This window comes from Ranitomeya imitator, chromosome 1 (assembly GCF_032444005.1).
Source record: "Ranitomeya imitator isolate aRanImi1 chromosome 1, aRanImi1.pri, whole genome shotgun sequence".
Taxonomy (NCBI): Eukaryota; Metazoa; Chordata; class Amphibia; order Anura; family Dendrobatidae; genus Ranitomeya; species Ranitomeya imitator.
Window position 1 is genome coordinate 119,883,746 of NC_091282.1, and position 18,492 is coordinate 119,902,237.

Below are 18,492 nucleotides of genomic sequence, written 5' to 3' on the forward strand. Positions count from 1 at the left end.
TCCCCTCGCTACTACTCTGCTTCTACCAATCTCTTCACTGACTTCCAATTCTCCTTTGAATCCAGTTTAAGTTACTAACAGTGACTTACAGGGCTATCCATAATCGTTCTCCTGCATAAATCTCCAAACTGACCAACCGATACTTCCCCACACGTAATCTCCAGTCCTCACAAGATCTCTTTTCTTCCTCTGCTGTCGTACATTCCTCACCCAGTTGCCTGTAAGCTCTTTCCCAAGCATTCATCATTCTCTGAAATGTAATGTCTCAACTTTTCCTGCACATTTGGAAACTTTAACCGCAACCTGAAAACTCACCTCTTCAGGAAATCCCATAGCCTGCAATAACCCTGCTTCCACCTTACTACCAATGGAGCTGCTGCAACGCCCTGGCCTACTGTTTCCATACCCACAACCCTGTAGATTGTAAGCTCGTGATGAGAGAGAGAGAGACCAGACTCAGGTGCTGTCCGGTTTTTCACCCGACACAAAAAAAGTTAATCTGTCTATTTTGTCCGGCCGCTGGATCCACACCGGTGAAAAACGTACAAAACGGAAGGCGATCCGGCGCTAATACAAGTCTATGGGAAAAAAACGGATCCGGTGGCGTCATTCGCCGGGTCCGTTTTTTTGAAAATTCATCGGATTGTGCCTGACGGCAAAAAAACGGATGTGTGAAAGTAGCCTAATATGTACTCTATGTAAACCCTTTTCACATGTACAGCACCATGGAATTAATGCTTTAAAAATAATAATAATACTGACACTTTGACAAAATGCTGTGAGAAAATGAACGCAGCTCTGCAATAGAGACATGCCCCACAATATGTCAGGCTGACCAGCATTGTCAATGTAAATGCTTATTTTAATGATTTTCATGCTGTGGCCACTGAAAAAGGGACATTTCTGTCTGACTGCAACTGCCATCAGTAACGTCACAATTTTGCCGTGCCCTTCGCAATCAGCTGATGTAAGAGTTTTCCTCATTTCAAAAGTGTTGAGAAAATATTTTGAATTACTATAGTTTTTATCGCAGAGTTTTGAACAGATAAAAAACCATTAGTAAACATAAAGGCTGCACTCCTGGACACAGAGCCCCAGACCAGTGGTCTCCATTCTGTAGGCCTCCTCCAAGCTATTACAAAACTACAACCAGCAGGAAAGTTGTAGTTTTGCAACTATAGAAGAGCAATAAGTTGGAGAACCCCGCTCTATAAATATAGAAATCAAGGACCTTTATGAAGCCTTTTGAGCTAAATCATTGTGATTAGTGAGCGTGCTCGGATAAGGTGTTATCATGCTCCTGTGCTAATTAAGTGTCTTCAGTGTGCTCGAATATTATGTTTGAGCCTCCGCGGCTGCATGTCTCACGGCTCTTCAACAGCCGCAACACGTGCAGAGATTGTCAAACAGTCAATCCAGGCATGTGTTGAGGCTGTCGAACAGGGGGACCCGAACCCAGTATTCAAGCATGCCGAAGATATTTTATTAAAACACGAGCATGCTCGGACAATACTTTATCTGAGCACGCTCGCTCATCACTAATTGTGATCTGTTCGTTCAATAAAACCCATTGATACATGACTTTCTTTAATGATTTCAATCTACTTAGCGCCATAATTTCTCAATAAAAAAAAATTAAAATACAATAAGAATAAAATACATACACGGTTCATAGTGTCGATATCACTTCCATCTTCCAGTAATAGACGAGCACAAGCCTGATGTCCTTCTTCAACGGCCAAGAAAAACGGCGTGGCCCCTGACTAGTGAATAATCCAGAGATTATTAACAAGGCAGAACTGTGTATTCACCTATTATTATTACCCTGCAACACCTTATCATGGAGGATGTGAGAGCCGGCCCCTGAGGTGCTGGGGGCCCACTAGTAACATTGACTATGGGCCCACTGTTCAACTACATGCAAATATTACATAACCCTCATTCATAACTTTATCTCTCCTTCTTTATAATAATAATAATAAACTGGGTAGTTTCTTAAATGAGCGATGAATGTATAGCATCAACTACTGCTGTTATAAAGAATCAGCACAGGGGCCTACCGGAGGATCTTTCTGGAGCTGATCCCTATGTCGTGCATGTTTTAGATCTCTTTATACACTGCTGTATGTACACTAAACTATTGAGACACCTACACATTATACATTGGGTGCGGAAAGTGTTCAGACCCCTTTAAATTTTTCATTCCATGTTTCATTGCAGCCAATTGGTAAATTCAAAAGAGTTCAATTTTTTTTCTCACTAATGTAAACTCTGCACCTCATCTTGACTGAAAAAAACAGAAATGTAGTTTGCAAATTTATTAAAAAAGAAAAACTGGTTTTCTTCCAGGATATCTCTGTACTTGGCCGCATTCATGTTTCCTTCAATGACAAGCAGTCGCCCTCTCCCTGCAGCTGAAAAACACCCCCATAGCATGATGCTGCCACCACCATGTTTTACTGTTGGGATTGTATTGGGCAGATGATGAGCAGTGCCTGGTTTTCACCAAACATACCGCTTAGAATTATCACCGAAAAGGTCTATCTTCATCTCATCAGACCAGAGAATCTTATTTCTCATAGTCTGGGAGTCCTTCATGTGTTTTTTTAGCAAACTCTATACGGGCCTTCTTATGTCATATGCAAATTTAATTAAAAAAAGAAAAACTGAAATATCACATGGCCATAAGTTTTCAGACCCTTTGCTCAGACACTTATATTTAAGTAGCAAAAGAAGGAGGACAAAGGAAATGCTAAATATTGGTGAGGCGATCTGTAATAAATAGTGGATAAACAATATAAGCTAAATTAAAGACCCTGCAACCAAGAAGCCGGGCAGCAGTGATATCAAGCTGACAATCGGAAGGTTACATAAAACTGAAAAAGGAGGCACAAACCGATCATATAGTCCAAGAATAATAATTTATTATTACAATACAGGAAAACGGTAAAATAGCAAAAGGATAAAAAATGGCAATGCTAAATGGGACGCCTAATACAGGAGTATATGCAGGAAAAATGATTATGATGTCAAAAAAATGTGGGAGGGAAGGTAACCACCCCTAACAACAGTAACACGAAGGCTGTGTGCCGAACGCACGTTGGGGAGGACGCCATCCAGGAGCAAAACGTGCTACACTACCTTGTAAGTGCTCTTTTACTTTGGTTTTTATATTGGGCACACTTTCATGTTTTACTGCATGTTTCGTTACACTAGTTGCCAGCACTGCTTTCATATGATTTTCATCACTGAATGACATTTAGTGGTTTATGTTTGTATCACTGACTACACTGCCACGATTTGATCTTTTATATTTCTACCATATATTTTATATTCTAGCTTCATCATGTTTTTACCATGCTGCACCAAGCACTTTATTGAATTGTTTCTTTAAACCAAGTATCAGTATTTACTTTGTGTTACTGTTGTTAGGGGTGGTTCCTTCCCACCCACATTTTTATAACATCGTAAACATTTTTCCTGCATATACTCTTGTATTAGGCGTCCCATTTAGCATTCTCATTTTTTATCCTTTAGCTATTTTACCGTTTTCCTGTATTGTAATAATAAATTATTGTTCTTGGACTATATGATCGGATTCTTCCTCCTTTTTCACTCTTTAATTTAAGTCACATGCTGTCCATTTCCTTGTGATCTCCCTTGAGATGGTTCTACTCCTTAATTGGAGTCCAGCTGTGTTTAATTAAACTGATAGGACTTGATTTGGAAAGGCACACACCTGTCTATACAGGTCCTTCTCAAAAAATTAGCATATAGTGTTAAATTTCATTATTTACCATAATGTAATGATTACAATTAAACTTTCATATATTATAGATTCATTATCCACCAACTGAAATTTGTCAGGTCTTTTATTGTTTTAATACTGATGATTTTGGCATACAACTCCTGATAACCCAAAAAACCTGTCTCAATAAATTAGCATATTTCACCCATCCAATCAAATAAAAGTGTTTTTTAATAACAAACAAAAAAACCAACAAATAATAATGTTCAGTTATGCACTCAATACTTGGTCGGGAATCCTTTGGCAGAAATGACTGCTTCAATGCGGCGTGGCATGGAGGCAATCAGCCTGTGACACTGCTGAGATGTTATGGAGGCCCAGGATGCTTCAATAGCGGCCTTAAGCTCATCCAGAGTGTTGGGTCTTGCGTCTCTCAACTTTCTCTTCACAATATCCCACAGATTCTCTATGGGGTTCAGGTCAGGAGAGTTGGCAGGCCAATTGAGCACAGTAATACCATGGTCAGTAAACCATTTACCAGTGGTTTTGGCACTGTGAGCAGGTGCCAGGTCGTGCTGAAAAATGAAATCTTCATCTCCATAAAGCATTTCAGCCGATGGAAGCATGAAGTGCTCCAAAATCTCCTGATAGCTAGCTGCATTGACCCTGCCCTTGATGAAACACAGTGGACCAACACCAGCAGCTGACATGGCACCCCACACCATCTCTGACTGTGGGTACTTGACACTGGACTTCAGGCATTTTGGCATTTCCTTCTCCCCAGTCTTCCTCCAGACTCTGCCACCTTGATTTCCGAATGACATGCAAAATTTGCTTTCATCAGAAAAAAGTACTTGGGACCACTTAGCAACAGTCCAGTGCTGCTTCTCTGTAGCTCAAAAGTCGCTTTACCTGGGGAATGCGGCACCTGTAGCCCATTTCCTGCACACGCCTGTGCACGGTGGCTCTGGATGTTTCCACACCAGACTCAGTCCACTGCTTCCTCAGGTTCCCCAAGGTCTGGAATCGGTCCTTCTCCACAATCTTCCTCAGGGTCCGGTCTCCTCTTCTCGTTGTACAGCGTTTTCTGCCACATTGTTTCCTTCCAACAGACTTACCATTGAGGTGCCTTGATACAGCACTCTGGGAACAGCCTATTTGTTGAGAAATGTCTTTCTGGGTCTTACCCTCTTGCTTGAGGGTGTCAATGATGGCCTTCTTGACATCTGTCAGGTCGCTAGTCTTACCCATGATGGGGGTTTTGAGTAATGAACCAGTCAGGGAGTTTATAAAAGCCTCAGGTATCTTTTGCATGTGTTTAGAGTTAATTAGTTGATTCAGAAGATTAGGGTAATAGGTCGTTTAGAGAACCTTTTCTTGATATGCTAATTTATTGAGACAGGTTTTTTGGGTTATCAGGAGTTGTATGCCAAAATCATCAGTATTAAAACAATAAAAGACCTGACAAATTTCAGTTGGTGGATAATGAATCTATAATATATGAAAGTTTAATTGTAATCATTACATTATGGTAAATAATGAAATTTAACACTATATGCTAATTTTTTGAGAAGGACCTGTATAAGACCTCACAGCTCACACTGCATGTCAGACCAAATGAGAATCATGAGGTCAAAGAAACTGGCCAAGGAGCTCAGAGACAGAATAGTGGCAAGGCACAGATCTGGCCAAGGTTACAAAAGAATTTCTGCTGTGCTCAAGGTTCCTAAGAGCAGAGTGGCCTCCATAATCCTTAAATGGAAGAAGTTTGGGACCACAAGAAGTCTTCCTAGACCTGGCCATCCAGCCAAACTGAGCTTTGGGAGAAGAGCCTTGGTGAGAGAGGTAAAGAAGAACCCCAAGATCACTGTGGCTGAGGTCCAGAGATGCAGTAGGGAGATGGGAGAAAGTTCTACAAAGTCAACTATCATTGCAGCCCTCCACCAGTCGGGCTTTTATGGCAGAGTGGTCGAACTGAAGCCTCTCCTCAGAGCAAGACATATGAAAGCCCACATAGAGTGCTTTAAAAAAAACACATGAAGGACTCCCAGACTATGAGAAATAAGATTATCTGGTCTGATGAGACGAAGATAGGCGGTTTTTTTTGATAATTCTAAGTGGTATGTGTGGAGAAGACCAGGCACTGCTCATCACCTGCCCAATACAATCCCAACAGTGAAACACGGTGGTGGTGGTGGTGGCATCATGCTATGGGGGTGTTTTTCACCTGCAGGGACAGGACGATTGGTTGTCATTGAAGGAAACATGATTGAGGCCAAGTACAATGATATCCTGGATGAAAACATTTTCCAGAGTGCTCTTGGCCGAAGGTTCACCTTCCAGCAAGACAATGACCCTAAGCACATAGCTAAAATAACAAATGAGTGGCTTCAGAACAACTCTGGGACCATTCTTGACTGGCCCAGCCAAAGCCCTGACCTAAACCCAATTGAGCATCTCTAGAGAGACTTGAAAATGGCTGTCCACCAACGTTCACCATCCAGCCTGATGGAACTGGAGAGGATATGCAAAGAAGAATGGCAGAGGATCCCCAAATCCAGGTGTGAAAAACTTGTTGCATCATTCCCAAGAAGACTCATGGCTGTACTAGCTCAAAAGGGTTCTTCTACTTAATACTGAGCAAAGGGTCTGAATACTTATGACCATGTGATATTTCAGTTCTTCTTTTTTAATAAATTTGCTAAAATTTCTACATTTCTGGGGGGGTTTTTCCAGTCAAGATGGGGTGCAGACTGTGCATTAATGAGAAAAAGAAATAACTTTTTTGAATTTACCAAATGGCTGCAATGAAACAAAAAGTTAAAAATTTAAAGGAGCCTGAATACTTTCCGTACTCACTGTAGGTCTTTATGTTGCCATCTTGAATGCAGGACGATGTACATCCTCCTAAAATGAACTAAAAGTCACTCTAAACAATCATCCCCATTATACCCGTTCTGCGCAGACATGCAGATGGCCTGATATTAGCTATACATTGTACATACAGTGGCACGTAAAAGTTTTGGCACCACTGGGCAAAATTACTGTTATTGTGAACAGAGAAGCAAGATGAAGCTGAAATTATCTCTAAAAGGCCTAAAGTTCAATATGCCACATTTCCTTTATATTTTAGGGGGAAAAAAATATATTTTCATATTTTACATTTTAACCCCTTTCTGACATGGGACGTACTATCCCGTCGAGGTGGGGTGGGCCCCCATGACCACGGACGGGATAGTACGTCCAGCGCGATCGGCGGCGCTCACGGCCTATCGCAGCTGACATCCGGCACTATGTGCCAGGAGCGGTCGCGGACCGCCCCCGGCACATTAACCCCTGGCACACCGCGATCAAAGATGATCGCAATGTGCCGGCGGTGCAGGGAAGCATCGCGCAGGGAGGGGGCTCCCTGCGGGCTTCCCTGAGCCCCCCGCAGCAACGCGATGTGATCGCGTTGCTGCGAGGGTCTTACCTCCCTCCCTGCTTGTTCCAGGCCCGGATCCAAGATGGCCGCGGATCCGGGTCCTGCAGGGAGGGAGGTGGCTTCACAGAGCCTGCTCAGAGCAGGCACTGTGAAGCAGCCTGCACTGCTATCAGATCGGTGATCTGACAGAGTGCTGTGCAAACTGTCAGATCACCGATCTGTGATGTTCCCCCCTGGGACAAAGTAAAAAAGTAAAAAAAAAAATTTCCAAATGTGTAAAAAAAAATATTCCTAAATAATGGAAAAAAAAAAAATATTATTCCCATAAATACATTTCTTTATCTAAATAAATAAAAAAACAATAAAAGTACATATATTTAGTATCGCCGCATCCGTAACGGCCCGACCTATAAAACTGGCCCACTAGTTAACCCCTTCAGTAAACACCGTAAGAAAAAAAAAAAAAAAACGAGGCAAAAAACGACGCTTTATTATCATACCGCCGAACAAAAAGTGGAATAACACGCGATCAAAAGGACAGATATAAATAACCATGGTACCGCTGAAAGCGTCATCTTGTCCCGCAAAAAACGAGCCATGACACAGCATCATCAGCAAAAAAATAAAAAAGTTATAGTCCTGAGAATAAAGCGATGCCAAAATAATTATTTTTTCTATAAAATAGTTTTTATCGTATAAAAGCGCCAAAACATTAAAAAATGATATAAATGAGGTGTCGCTGTAATCGTACTGACCCGAAGAATAAAACTGCTTTATCAATTTTACCAAACGCGGAACGGTATAAACGCCTCCCCCAAAAGAAATTCATGAATAGCTGGTTTTTGGTCATTCTGTCTCACAAAAATCGGAATAAAAAGCGATCAAAAAATGTCACGTGCCCGAAAATGTTACCAATAAAAATGTCAACTCGTCCCGCAAAAAACAAGACCTCACATGACTCTGTGGACCAAAATATGGAAAAATTATAGCTCTCAAAATGTGGTAACGCAAAAAATATTTTTTGCAATAAAAAGCATCTTTCAGTGTGTGACGGCTGCCAATCATAAAAATCCGCTAAAAAACCCACTATAAAAGTAAATCAAACCCCCCTTCATCACCCCCTTAGTTAGGGAAAAATTAATAAAATGTATTTATTTCCATTTTCCCATTAGGGCTAGGGTTAGGGTTAGGGCTAGGGTTAGGGCTAGGGTTAGGGCTAGGGTTAGGGTTAGGGCTAGGGTTAGGGCTAGGGTTAGGGCTAGGGCTAGGGTTAGGGTTAGGGCTAGGGTTAGGGCTAGGGTTAGGGCTAGGGCTAGGGCTACAGTTTGGGTTGGGGCTAAAGTTACAGTTAGGGTTTAGATTACATTTACAGTTGGGAATAGGGTTGGGATTAGGGTTAGGTGTGTGTCAGGGTTAGAGGTGTGGTTAGGATTACCGTAGGAATTAGGGTTAGGGGAGTGTTTGGATTAGGGTTTCAGTTATAATTGGGGGGTTTTCACTGTTTAGGCACATCAGGGGCTCTCCAAAAGCGACATGGCGTCCGATCTCAATTCCAGCCAATTCTGCGTTGAAAAAGTAAAACAGTGCTTCTTCCCTTCCGAGCTCGCCCGTGTGCCCAAACAGGGGTTTACCCCAACATATGGGGTATCAGCGTACTCAGGACAAATAGGACAACAACTGTTGGGGTCCAATTTCTCCTGTTACCCTTGGGAAAATACAAAACTGGGGGCTAAAAAATAATTTTTGTGGGAAAAAAAAGATTTTTTATTTTTACGGCTCTGCGTTATAAACTGTAGTGAAACACTTGGGGGTTCAAAGTTCTCACAACACATCTAGATAAGTTCCCTGGGGGGTCTAGTTTCCAATATGGGGTCACTTGTGGGGGGTTTCTACTGTTTAGGTACATTAGGGGTTCTGCAAACGCAATGTGACGCCTGCAGACCATTCCATCTAAGTCTGCATTCCAAATGGCACTCCTTCTCTTCCGAGCCCTCCCATGCACCCAAACGGTGGTTCTCCCCAACATATGGGGTATCAGTGTACTCAGGACAAATTGGACAACAACTTTTGGGGTGGAATTTCTCCTCTTACCCTCGGGAAAATACAAAACTGGGGGCTAAAAAATAATTTTGGGGGGAAAGATTTTTTTTTTTAATTTTCACGGCTCTGCGTTACAAACTTCTGTGAAGCCCTTGGTGGGTCAAAGCGCTCACCACACATCTAGATAAGTTCCTTAGGGGGTCTAGTTTCCAAAATGGTGTCACTTGTGAGGGGTTTCTACTATTTAGGTACATTAGGGGCTCTGCAAACGCAACATGGCGTCTCATCTCAATTCCTGTCAATTTTGCATTGAAAAGTCAAACGGCGCTCCTTCCTTTCCGAGCTCTCCCATCCGCCCAAACAGTGGTTTACCCCCACATATGGGGTATCAGCGTACTCAGGACAAATTGTACAACAACTTTTGGGGTCCAATTTCTTCTCTTACCCTTGGAAAAATAAAAAATTGTGGGCGAAAAGATAATTTTTGTGAAAAAATATGATTTTTTATTTTTACGGTTCTGCATTATAAACTTATGTGAAGCACTGGGTGGGTCAAAGTGCTCACCACACCTCTAGATAAGTTCCTTAGGGGGTCTACTTTCCAAAATGGTGTCACTTGTGGGGAGTTTCAATGTTTAGGCACATCAGTGCCTCTCCAAACTCAACATGGCGTCCCATCTCAATTCCTGTCAATTTTGCATTGAAAAGTCAAACGGCGCTCCTTCCCTTCCGAGCTCTCCCATCCGCCCAAACAGTGGTTTACCCCCATATATGGGGTATCAGCGTACTCAGGACAAATTGTACAACAACTTTTGGGGTCCAATTTCTTCTCTTACCCTTGGAAAAATAAAAAATTGGGGGCGAAAAAATAATTTTTGTGAAAAAATATGATTTTTTATTTTTACGGTTCTATATTATAAACTTCTGTGAAGCACTTAGTGGGTCAAAGAGCTCACCACACCTCTAGATAAGTTCCTTAGGGGGTCTACTTTCCAAAATGGTGTCACTTGTGGGGGGTTTCAATGTTTAGGCACATCAGGGGCTTTCCAAACGAAACATGGCGTCCCATCTCAATTCCAGTCAATTTTGCATTGAAAAGTCAAATGGCGCTCCTTCGCTTCCCAGCTGTGCCATGCGCCCAAACAGTGGTTTACCCCCACATATGGGGTATCGGTCTACTCAGGACAAATTGTACAACAACGTTTGGGGTCCATTTTCTCCTGTTACCCTTGGTAAAATAAAACAAATTGGAGCTGAATTAAATTTTTTGTGAAAAAAAGTTAAATGTTCATTTTTATTTAAACATTCAAAAAATTCCTGTGAAGCACCAGAAGGGTTAATAAACTTCTTGAATGTGGTTTTGAGCACCTTGAGGGGTGCAGTTTTTAGAATGGTGTCACACTTGGGTATTTTCTATCATATAGACCCCTCAAAATGACTTCAAATGAGATGTGGTCCCTAAAAAAAATGGTGTTGTAGAAATGAGAAATTGCTGGTCAACTTTTCACCCTTATAACTCCCTAACAAAAAAAAATTTTGGTTCCAAAATTCTGCTGATGTAAAGTAGACATGTGGGAAATGTTACTTATTAAGTATTTTGTGTGACATATCTCTGTGATTTAATTGCATAAAAATTCAAAGTTGGAAAATTGCGAAATTTTCATAATTTTCGCCAAATTTCCGTTTTTTTCACAAATAAACGCAGGTACTATCAAAGAATTTTTACCATTATCATGAAGTACAATATGTCACGAGAAAACAATGTCAGATTCACTGGGATCCGTTGAAGCGTTCCAGAGTTATAACCTCATAAAGGGACAGTGGTCAGAATTGTAAAAATTGGCCCGGTCATTAACATGCAAACCACCCTTGGGGGTAAAGGGGTTAAAAATTACAAAAAGGAAAATGGTCTGATGCAAAGTTTGGGAACCCAGCATGGTTAGTACCTAGTAGTACCTCATTTTGAAAGTATCACAGCTTGTAAACTCTTTTTGTGGTGGCCAAGCAAGAGTCTTTCAAGTCTTGTTTGATGGATTTTCATCCATTCTTTCTTGGTTCTTCCAGTTCTGTGAGAGTCCTGGGCCGTCTTCCATGCGCTGCTATTTTGAAGTCTAGCCACAGATTTTCAATGGTGTTCAGATCAGAGGACTGTGAGGGCCATTATAAAACTTTCAGCTTGCGCCTTTTGAGGTAGTCAATTGTGGATTTTGAATTGTGTGTTTAAGATCATTATCCATTTGTAAAAGCCATCCTCTTTTCAACTTCAACTTTTTACAGATGGTGTTATGTTTGCATCAAGAATTTCATTGAATCTATTCTTATCACTACTTGTGAAATCTTCCCCATGCCATTGGCTGCAACATAACCCCAAAGAATGATTGATCCACCCCCATTCTTAATGGTTGGTGAAATGTTCTATTCCTGAAATTCTGTGCCCTTTTTTCTCCACACATACCATTTGATTATTGTGCTCAAAAGTTCTATTTTGACCTCATTTGTCCACAGGACTTGCATCAGGCTTGTTTAGATGTTCTTTTGCATACTTCTGGTACTGAATTTTATGTGAAGGACACAGGAGAGGTTTTCTTCTGAGGACTATTCCATAGGGGGTCATATTCATCAGATGGTTTGAGGTCTGATACCCTATGTTCAGCTGTACGCAGGTCTCACTGCAGCAAAAAGTGAAGAAGAGCACAGCTCCATACACCATGTAGGGTTCCTCTCATATACAAATATGTACTCTCATGTAAACGGTATAAACAATGAGGTCGAGGCACCAAAGAGAATTTTAACACAGGGCACCATTCAGTCTAAGGCCGGCCCTAGCTATAGTCATCTTAACTCTCATCTCTAAAAATCTATGATAATTGTACCTTATTCGGACTGTCCTTTTCTTTAAAATGCTCCAACAGAACCCTTACAACTGTTTCATGACCATTAGCAGCAGCCAGATGTAGAGCCGTGTTACCATCCTGTGCCAAATACAAAAATAAGGAACGTGAAGACGTAATCAATGATCTGATCTACTTACAAGCCATGATCTCAATGGTAAGAATATTGCGAGAAATATTCAATCCAGTTGTAGCAATTTATTACTTGAAGTGAACCTGTCAAGTTGAAAATGGTATCTGATCTGTAGGCCGGATGTTGTAAAGCTAGGGAAGCTGATCACATTGTTATACATTTTGGTTAGAAAAGATTGAGTAGAACTTACATTTTATACATTGAAATCCTTGGCGTTTGTATGCATGAGTCCAGTGGGCGGTCCTGCTCAGTGATTGACAGTCTTCCCTATGTGTCTGTGCGTGCAGAAAAGCAGAAATATGTATCTGCCCACTGGACTCGTATACATACAAACACCAAGGATTTCAATTAATAAAATCCAAGTTCAAGTGAATCTTTCCTAATAAACCTATATATCATTCCACTCAGCTCCTTCTTCTCTATATATAGATATACAGTATATATATATATATATATATATATGTATATATATATATATATATATATACATATATATATATATATATCTTCTCCCTTTAAATACTGGATATTTCCAGAAATATTTCTTGTTCCCAGGTTGCATGCCGTACTGCAGTGCTAATCACTTCAATGGAGCTGAGCTATACCAGATATAACTCATGGGCAGAAATGATGCGGCTTCTAGAAGAAGCAGCCAGGTATTTCTAATCCTGCACAACCCCTTTAAGAAATTAATAGTTATGTATGGTGAGAGTTTTAACTCCTTCCCGACATCTGCAGTATGTGTAGGCATCTACTATTGCATGTTTGCTGGATTTCAGCCCAGCATTGCAAGGCTGCTGTGTTTTAGCAGTTCAGGGGGCTGTTTTCCTTGTAATACTTGTGGATGTCCCAGTTGCAGTGAAAAACATTATATTTCTTGACCCCTTGGGAGAAATATTATGTGATAAATATAATATTCTGTATATATCGTCCACTACACTGTGTACAGGGCTGTGCTGATCACCCCATTCACTGTCTCCATCCGGCTGCCGCAGGTAGTGATGGGTGGGATGTCCACCACTAGGGAACTCCATACTTCTCCGGTATTGATGACCTGTCCATGGGATAGGTCAGCAGCAACTTGTGGTGACCAGACAACTCCTTTTAGAATATACTGTATTCTTTACAGCTGTTCATAGCAAATGAACACACCTTACAGTACTGTTGGTAAATGGTCATGGAAGAACATGAAAAACTTGTTTTCTAGGAATGTAAGTCAGCGGGACACATTGTGCTGTCACCATGATATTTGTCAATCACTTTATGGCAATAAAAAAAAAAGAAAAGAAAGGTCAGGCTGAGCAATACTGCACCTTGTCTTCCTGAGATGTGAATAATCCCATAGAAAGTAGATTGTTGATCATGTTAACATGTCCATTCTCAGCAGCTAGATGAAACGGTTCTCTGCCTCTCTGGAAAAGACAATGATACAAATCATTCCCGTTTTATAGAACTTTAAACCCAGAGGTAATAAGAAGCTTCTGAGCCCAATGTAAAATTTGGAACAGTTACGGTTGTAGGTTACCTCTGCACCCCCTATGGCTACACACTTAACTTTTAATGTGGATATTACTAACTACTATCAGAACTCCAGTGAATGCACCAATTCTCTAAAAAAACTTCGGTTTCTGGAATTCTCCCTCTTCTATAAGTGGGAACATTGCAATAAAAAAAAGGGAAACGATCACCCTGCGGTCACACAGCCCCTATTTGGCTAGTTGATATGTCGAGCAATGAGGCGATATTATCAGATACCCCCGTCATTGCTTTACCAGATTAAAGCGATTGCTCATTACTTTTTCTATTCAATGGACATTAAGGATAGATCAGAATATACTGAAAAAGTGGTGATCGGCAGCACCTGGTAGCAGCCACCGACCGTGGACGCGGCTGTGGTGTTCTGCTCCGCACACTGTTTATATCCAGCCACCACCAGAAGTGATAACAGTTGACTGGGGTCTTATCTTCCCCTGATCCAGAGCCGACTCAATGCTCCCGTCCTCGTCTCTGTTGTGTTGCGTTGACTGCAGTGGTGACGTCCTTTTGACAGCACTGCAGCTAATCACTGAGCTCAGTGCTCTTTACTTCTTAATATACAGTCATGCGAAAAACTAAGAACACCTCTGTGAACTCTAGAAACATAATACAAAAACATCAAATCCTTAGAAGATCTAAAAATTAGGTAAATACAACCTCTCTTGACAAAGTGTAATTTGTCATGTGCCATTGTGATTATTTATTTGGCAAAAACTAAGCCAAAATGCAAATACAGTGTGTAGAAAATTAAGTACACCTTTACTGCTTTCATAGCAATTAAGAGGGAACTGGTAATCAAATGCCCTTTTAATTAAATGTGGAAAAAACAAGTGTGACCACCTCTATAAAAGCAAGCAGTTTGCGGATCTGGAGCCTTCAGGCGTCTGTTAACACAGTGCCAAGGAGGAAAGAAATTATCAGTGATCTTAGATAAGAAATTACTGCTGTCCAGCAATCTGAGATGGGTTATTAGAACAGATCTAAGCAATATGGAGTCCATCGTTCTACAGTGAGAGAGATTATTTGCAAGTGGAAAAGATAGATGACATTCTTCTAATTGTAGCATCTGCTGAGGCCTCCACAGGGTTCCCCTTCTGCCACCATGCGGGGATGCTGGCTTGCTCACCTCCCCATGCTCAGCAGTGTTCCCAGAAGCTGTCTCCTCCTCCTCTGTGCATGTCGCACTGGGTCCTCGCAGCACGCCTAGTACGCACGTTGTTCTGCCCATCTTAATGTGCAGAGTTAATTATCATGTTATTCAAGTTGTGGCCACTGGAGGTCATCAGTTGCCTACTTTTCATGTTGTTTACCAACCTTTCCCTCCTAAGAGCAATGTCTTATGGGTTAGTTCCGCCCACATTCTTCTTGTGAAGACAAGCTTCAGTAGCCATTTTTCCTCAGATCTGCAGAGAGGCACACGTGCTCCTGTCTCGCTTACTTCTTACCCCTGTCCTAACGGATCTCGGTATGTTTATAAAGGTTTAATGCATCTTATGTTTGTGTTAGTATTTAAGCCTTATGCAGCTCCTATAGTCAGATATAGTTAGGCAGATGTGCTTTGCAGCTTGCAGTTAGGTTAATGTGTACTCTGCATTTAGATAGATGCATTCTTGTATAGAATAGGGCAGTGCTGTTAGAATTACTGTGTAATGCACTCTGTATAATTCTTGCTGTAATGTCCCAGTCATTTATGTGATTGCACCCTGTATGTGCATATACTGAAATGCTGTTATTCTTTACAGTTTTTCACCAGTCATCCACTATGATCAGTCATCCACTATGATCAGTCATCCACTATGAGTATTCACTGAACATCCACTTTGTACATCAACATCATTCACTATTCGATCATCTACTATGAATACTGTCCACCATTGTTGTTCAACGTTATAGTTTTGGTTATCATCACCCTAATAAATAAGACTTAAGCATCAACACAGTCTGTTTACTGGGATGTGGATGAAGGTTTAGCCGTATGTTGGAATCCACACAGCATCCTACGTGGAGGAAGACAGAACAGTGAAAAACGAGACCGCCAGTCGCAGGCGGTGATTGTAAAGTAAGAACAGATTAGCTGCCTTCAGTGAAACTGATAGCCGGTCGCAGGCTGTAGTTGTTCAGACTGTACGGAACCGCTAACACCCACACTGCTCCGCATTCGGGTATCACAGCAGCCGCCATACAGCCGTGGGACTATACTGCAGCCCGCCAAGAGGAGCTACATCATTCCCGCCACGCGGAAGCTCACCGCACCTAGACTCAGTTTCCCGCCAAAACACTCAGCAGTACGCAGATAAGCGCACAATGTCTCGAAACAGCACATCCTCACTCAAGACGAGGTCACGAGCAAGCTCTAACAGGTCATCATTAGCAGAGCTGGCTGCTATCGCTCGTGCTGAAGCTGAAGCAGCCAAAGCGAGGTCCTCCTTTGCCGAGAAAGAAATGCATCTAAAGCTGAGACAAGCAGAGCATGAGGCAGAAAAGGTACGTTTGCAGGCAGAACAAACTGCACGCCTGCAAGCCGAAACCGCACGTTTGAGGGCAGAGCAAGAAGCAGAAGGTGTGCGCCTGCAAGTGTCTCTAGAAAGACTTATGGTAGACAAAGAGGCAGCAGCTGCAATAGCTAAGGCAGAGTACTTGGAAGCCATGAAGGATCCTGATTATGAGAGACGCAGCAACGTTCTTGGAACAGATCTAGAGCAGCAAGATCCAGCTCAGCGCGTCGCAGAGTACGTTCATCGACACTCCAGCATGGACAACACCCTCGACAGACTACAACGATCAGCCTACGCCGATTATCATCGATCCAACCCCGAACTTCACTACTACAAACAAGAAGACGTCCAACACAGAGGAGTTGACCACAGCTACCGTTCCACTGAGAAGAAGGTACAGCTCCCACCTCACCTTAAAGAGACATCTTCTTCACCAGAAAGGTACTATGCAGACTGTCCAAAGCCAAGAGCGTCTCACAGGTATGGTGACGCACCACACACTAGACATGGCTATAACATACCGGCTCGTACCAACACTGATCAAGCCACCATAGACTTGGCAAAGTTCTTTGCCCGCCGAGAACTGGTAACAAAAGGACTTGTAAAGTTCATTGACAAAGCCGAAAACTACAGGTCGTGGCGAGCTTCGTTCCAGAACGCCATTCAGGGACTGGACCTTTCTAGTAGTGAGGAGTTAGATCTCCTGGTAAAGTGGCTTGGAACTGAATCGGTTGAGCATGCTAAAAGACTAAGAGACATTAACATAGAATACTCACACATAGGTTTATGTAAAGTGTGGGAAAGACTTGACGAATGCTATGGGTCCGTAGAAGTAATAGAGAATGCTTTATTCAAAAGAATTGATGATTTCCCTAAGATAGGACCCAAGGGATATCAAAGACTTAGAGAATTGAGTGATTTATTGATAGAGTTACAGGTCGCCCAGAAGGAAGGTCACTTGGCTGGATTGGCATTCTTAGACACTGCTAGGGGTGTCAATCCAATAGTACAAAAACTTCCTTACAATCTTCAAGAAAGGTGGATTATACATGGTTCACGGTATAAACAAATTCATAACGTACCATTCCCTCCTTTTGCTGTATTTGTTGAGTTTGTCACCCAGCAAGCCAAGATCAGAAATGACCCTAGTTTTGATTTCACTCTGTCATGTTCCACTACCCCTGGTGTCAAACCCAGTAAGACACCCGTGGCAGTCCATAAAACTGATATTGATTCCACAGGTCCTCCACACAAGACAACTAAGCCCCCTACGAAAGAGAGCAAACCTCAGGATGTCAGTAAGCAGTGTCCTCTACACAGGAAACCACATCCTCTACTAAAGTGCAGAGCCTTCAGGGAGAAGACTTTAGAGGATCGCAAAGGTTTCCTCAAGGAAAACAACATCTGCTTCAAATGCTGTGCTACGACCTCTCACTTCGCCAGGAACTGTGGAGCTAGCGTGAAATGTGCAGAATGCAGCAGCACGGATCACAAAACAGCCTTGCATCCTGGACCACCTCCAGGAGTGTTGTCACTCACAAGCAGAGGAGCACGATGAGAAACAGAAGAACACAGACGAAGACACCCCTGCGGTCACCTCTCAATGTACGGAGATCTGTAAGGGACTCAAGGGAGGAAGATCCTGCTCAAAAATCTGCCTTGTCCGAGTCTATCCAACAGGCCACAGAGACAAAGCGCTCAAGATATATGCAATCCTAGATGACCAAAGTAATAGGTCTTTAGCCAGGTCCATCTTCTTTGACAACTTCAGCATTGTAGGCCCCAGTTCTCCCTACTCCCTTAGGACATGTTCAGGTACCGTCGAGACGGCGGGGAGGAAAGCAACCGGATACAAAGTGGAGTCCATGGATGGCCAGACCTGTCTGTCACTACCGACCATCCTGGAGTGCAACCAGATTCCTGACAACAGGTCTGAGATACCTTCACCAGAGGTGGAAACGTATCACCCCCACCTGAAGCGTATAACCCACCTGATACCTAAGTTGGAACCAGAAGCGCCAATAGCTTTACTTCTGGGAAGAGATATACTACGAGTCCACAAGACTAGAGAATATATCAACGGCTCACGGAATGCTCCATACGCGCAGAGACAAGACCTTGGATGGGTCATTGTAGGAGATGTCTGTCTAGGAGGAGCACACAAGCCGGTCTCAGTCAACAGTATGCTTACCAGCACACTAGAAAATGGACGTCCATCTCTCTTC

At 42.3% G+C, this 18,492-nt stretch overlaps 1 protein-coding gene across 1 annotated transcript in view; it reads right to left on the reverse strand.

Annotated features, from left to right (window-relative positions):
- Positions 1-18,492, reverse strand: part of ANKDD1B (ankyrin repeat and death domain containing 1B) — a 108,003-nt gene that overhangs the window by 49,631 nt on the left and 39,880 nt on the right. The window contains exons 6-8 of the mRNA XM_069750174.1: positions 13,550-13,648; positions 12,086-12,184; positions 1,665-1,763 (exon numbers count right to left, since the gene is read on the reverse strand). Coding sequence (XP_069606275.1) covers positions 1,665-1,763; positions 12,086-12,184; positions 13,550-13,648 — 297 coding nt within the window. The remainder of the gene's footprint in view (positions 1-1,664; positions 1,764-12,085; positions 12,185-13,549; positions 13,649-18,492) is intronic.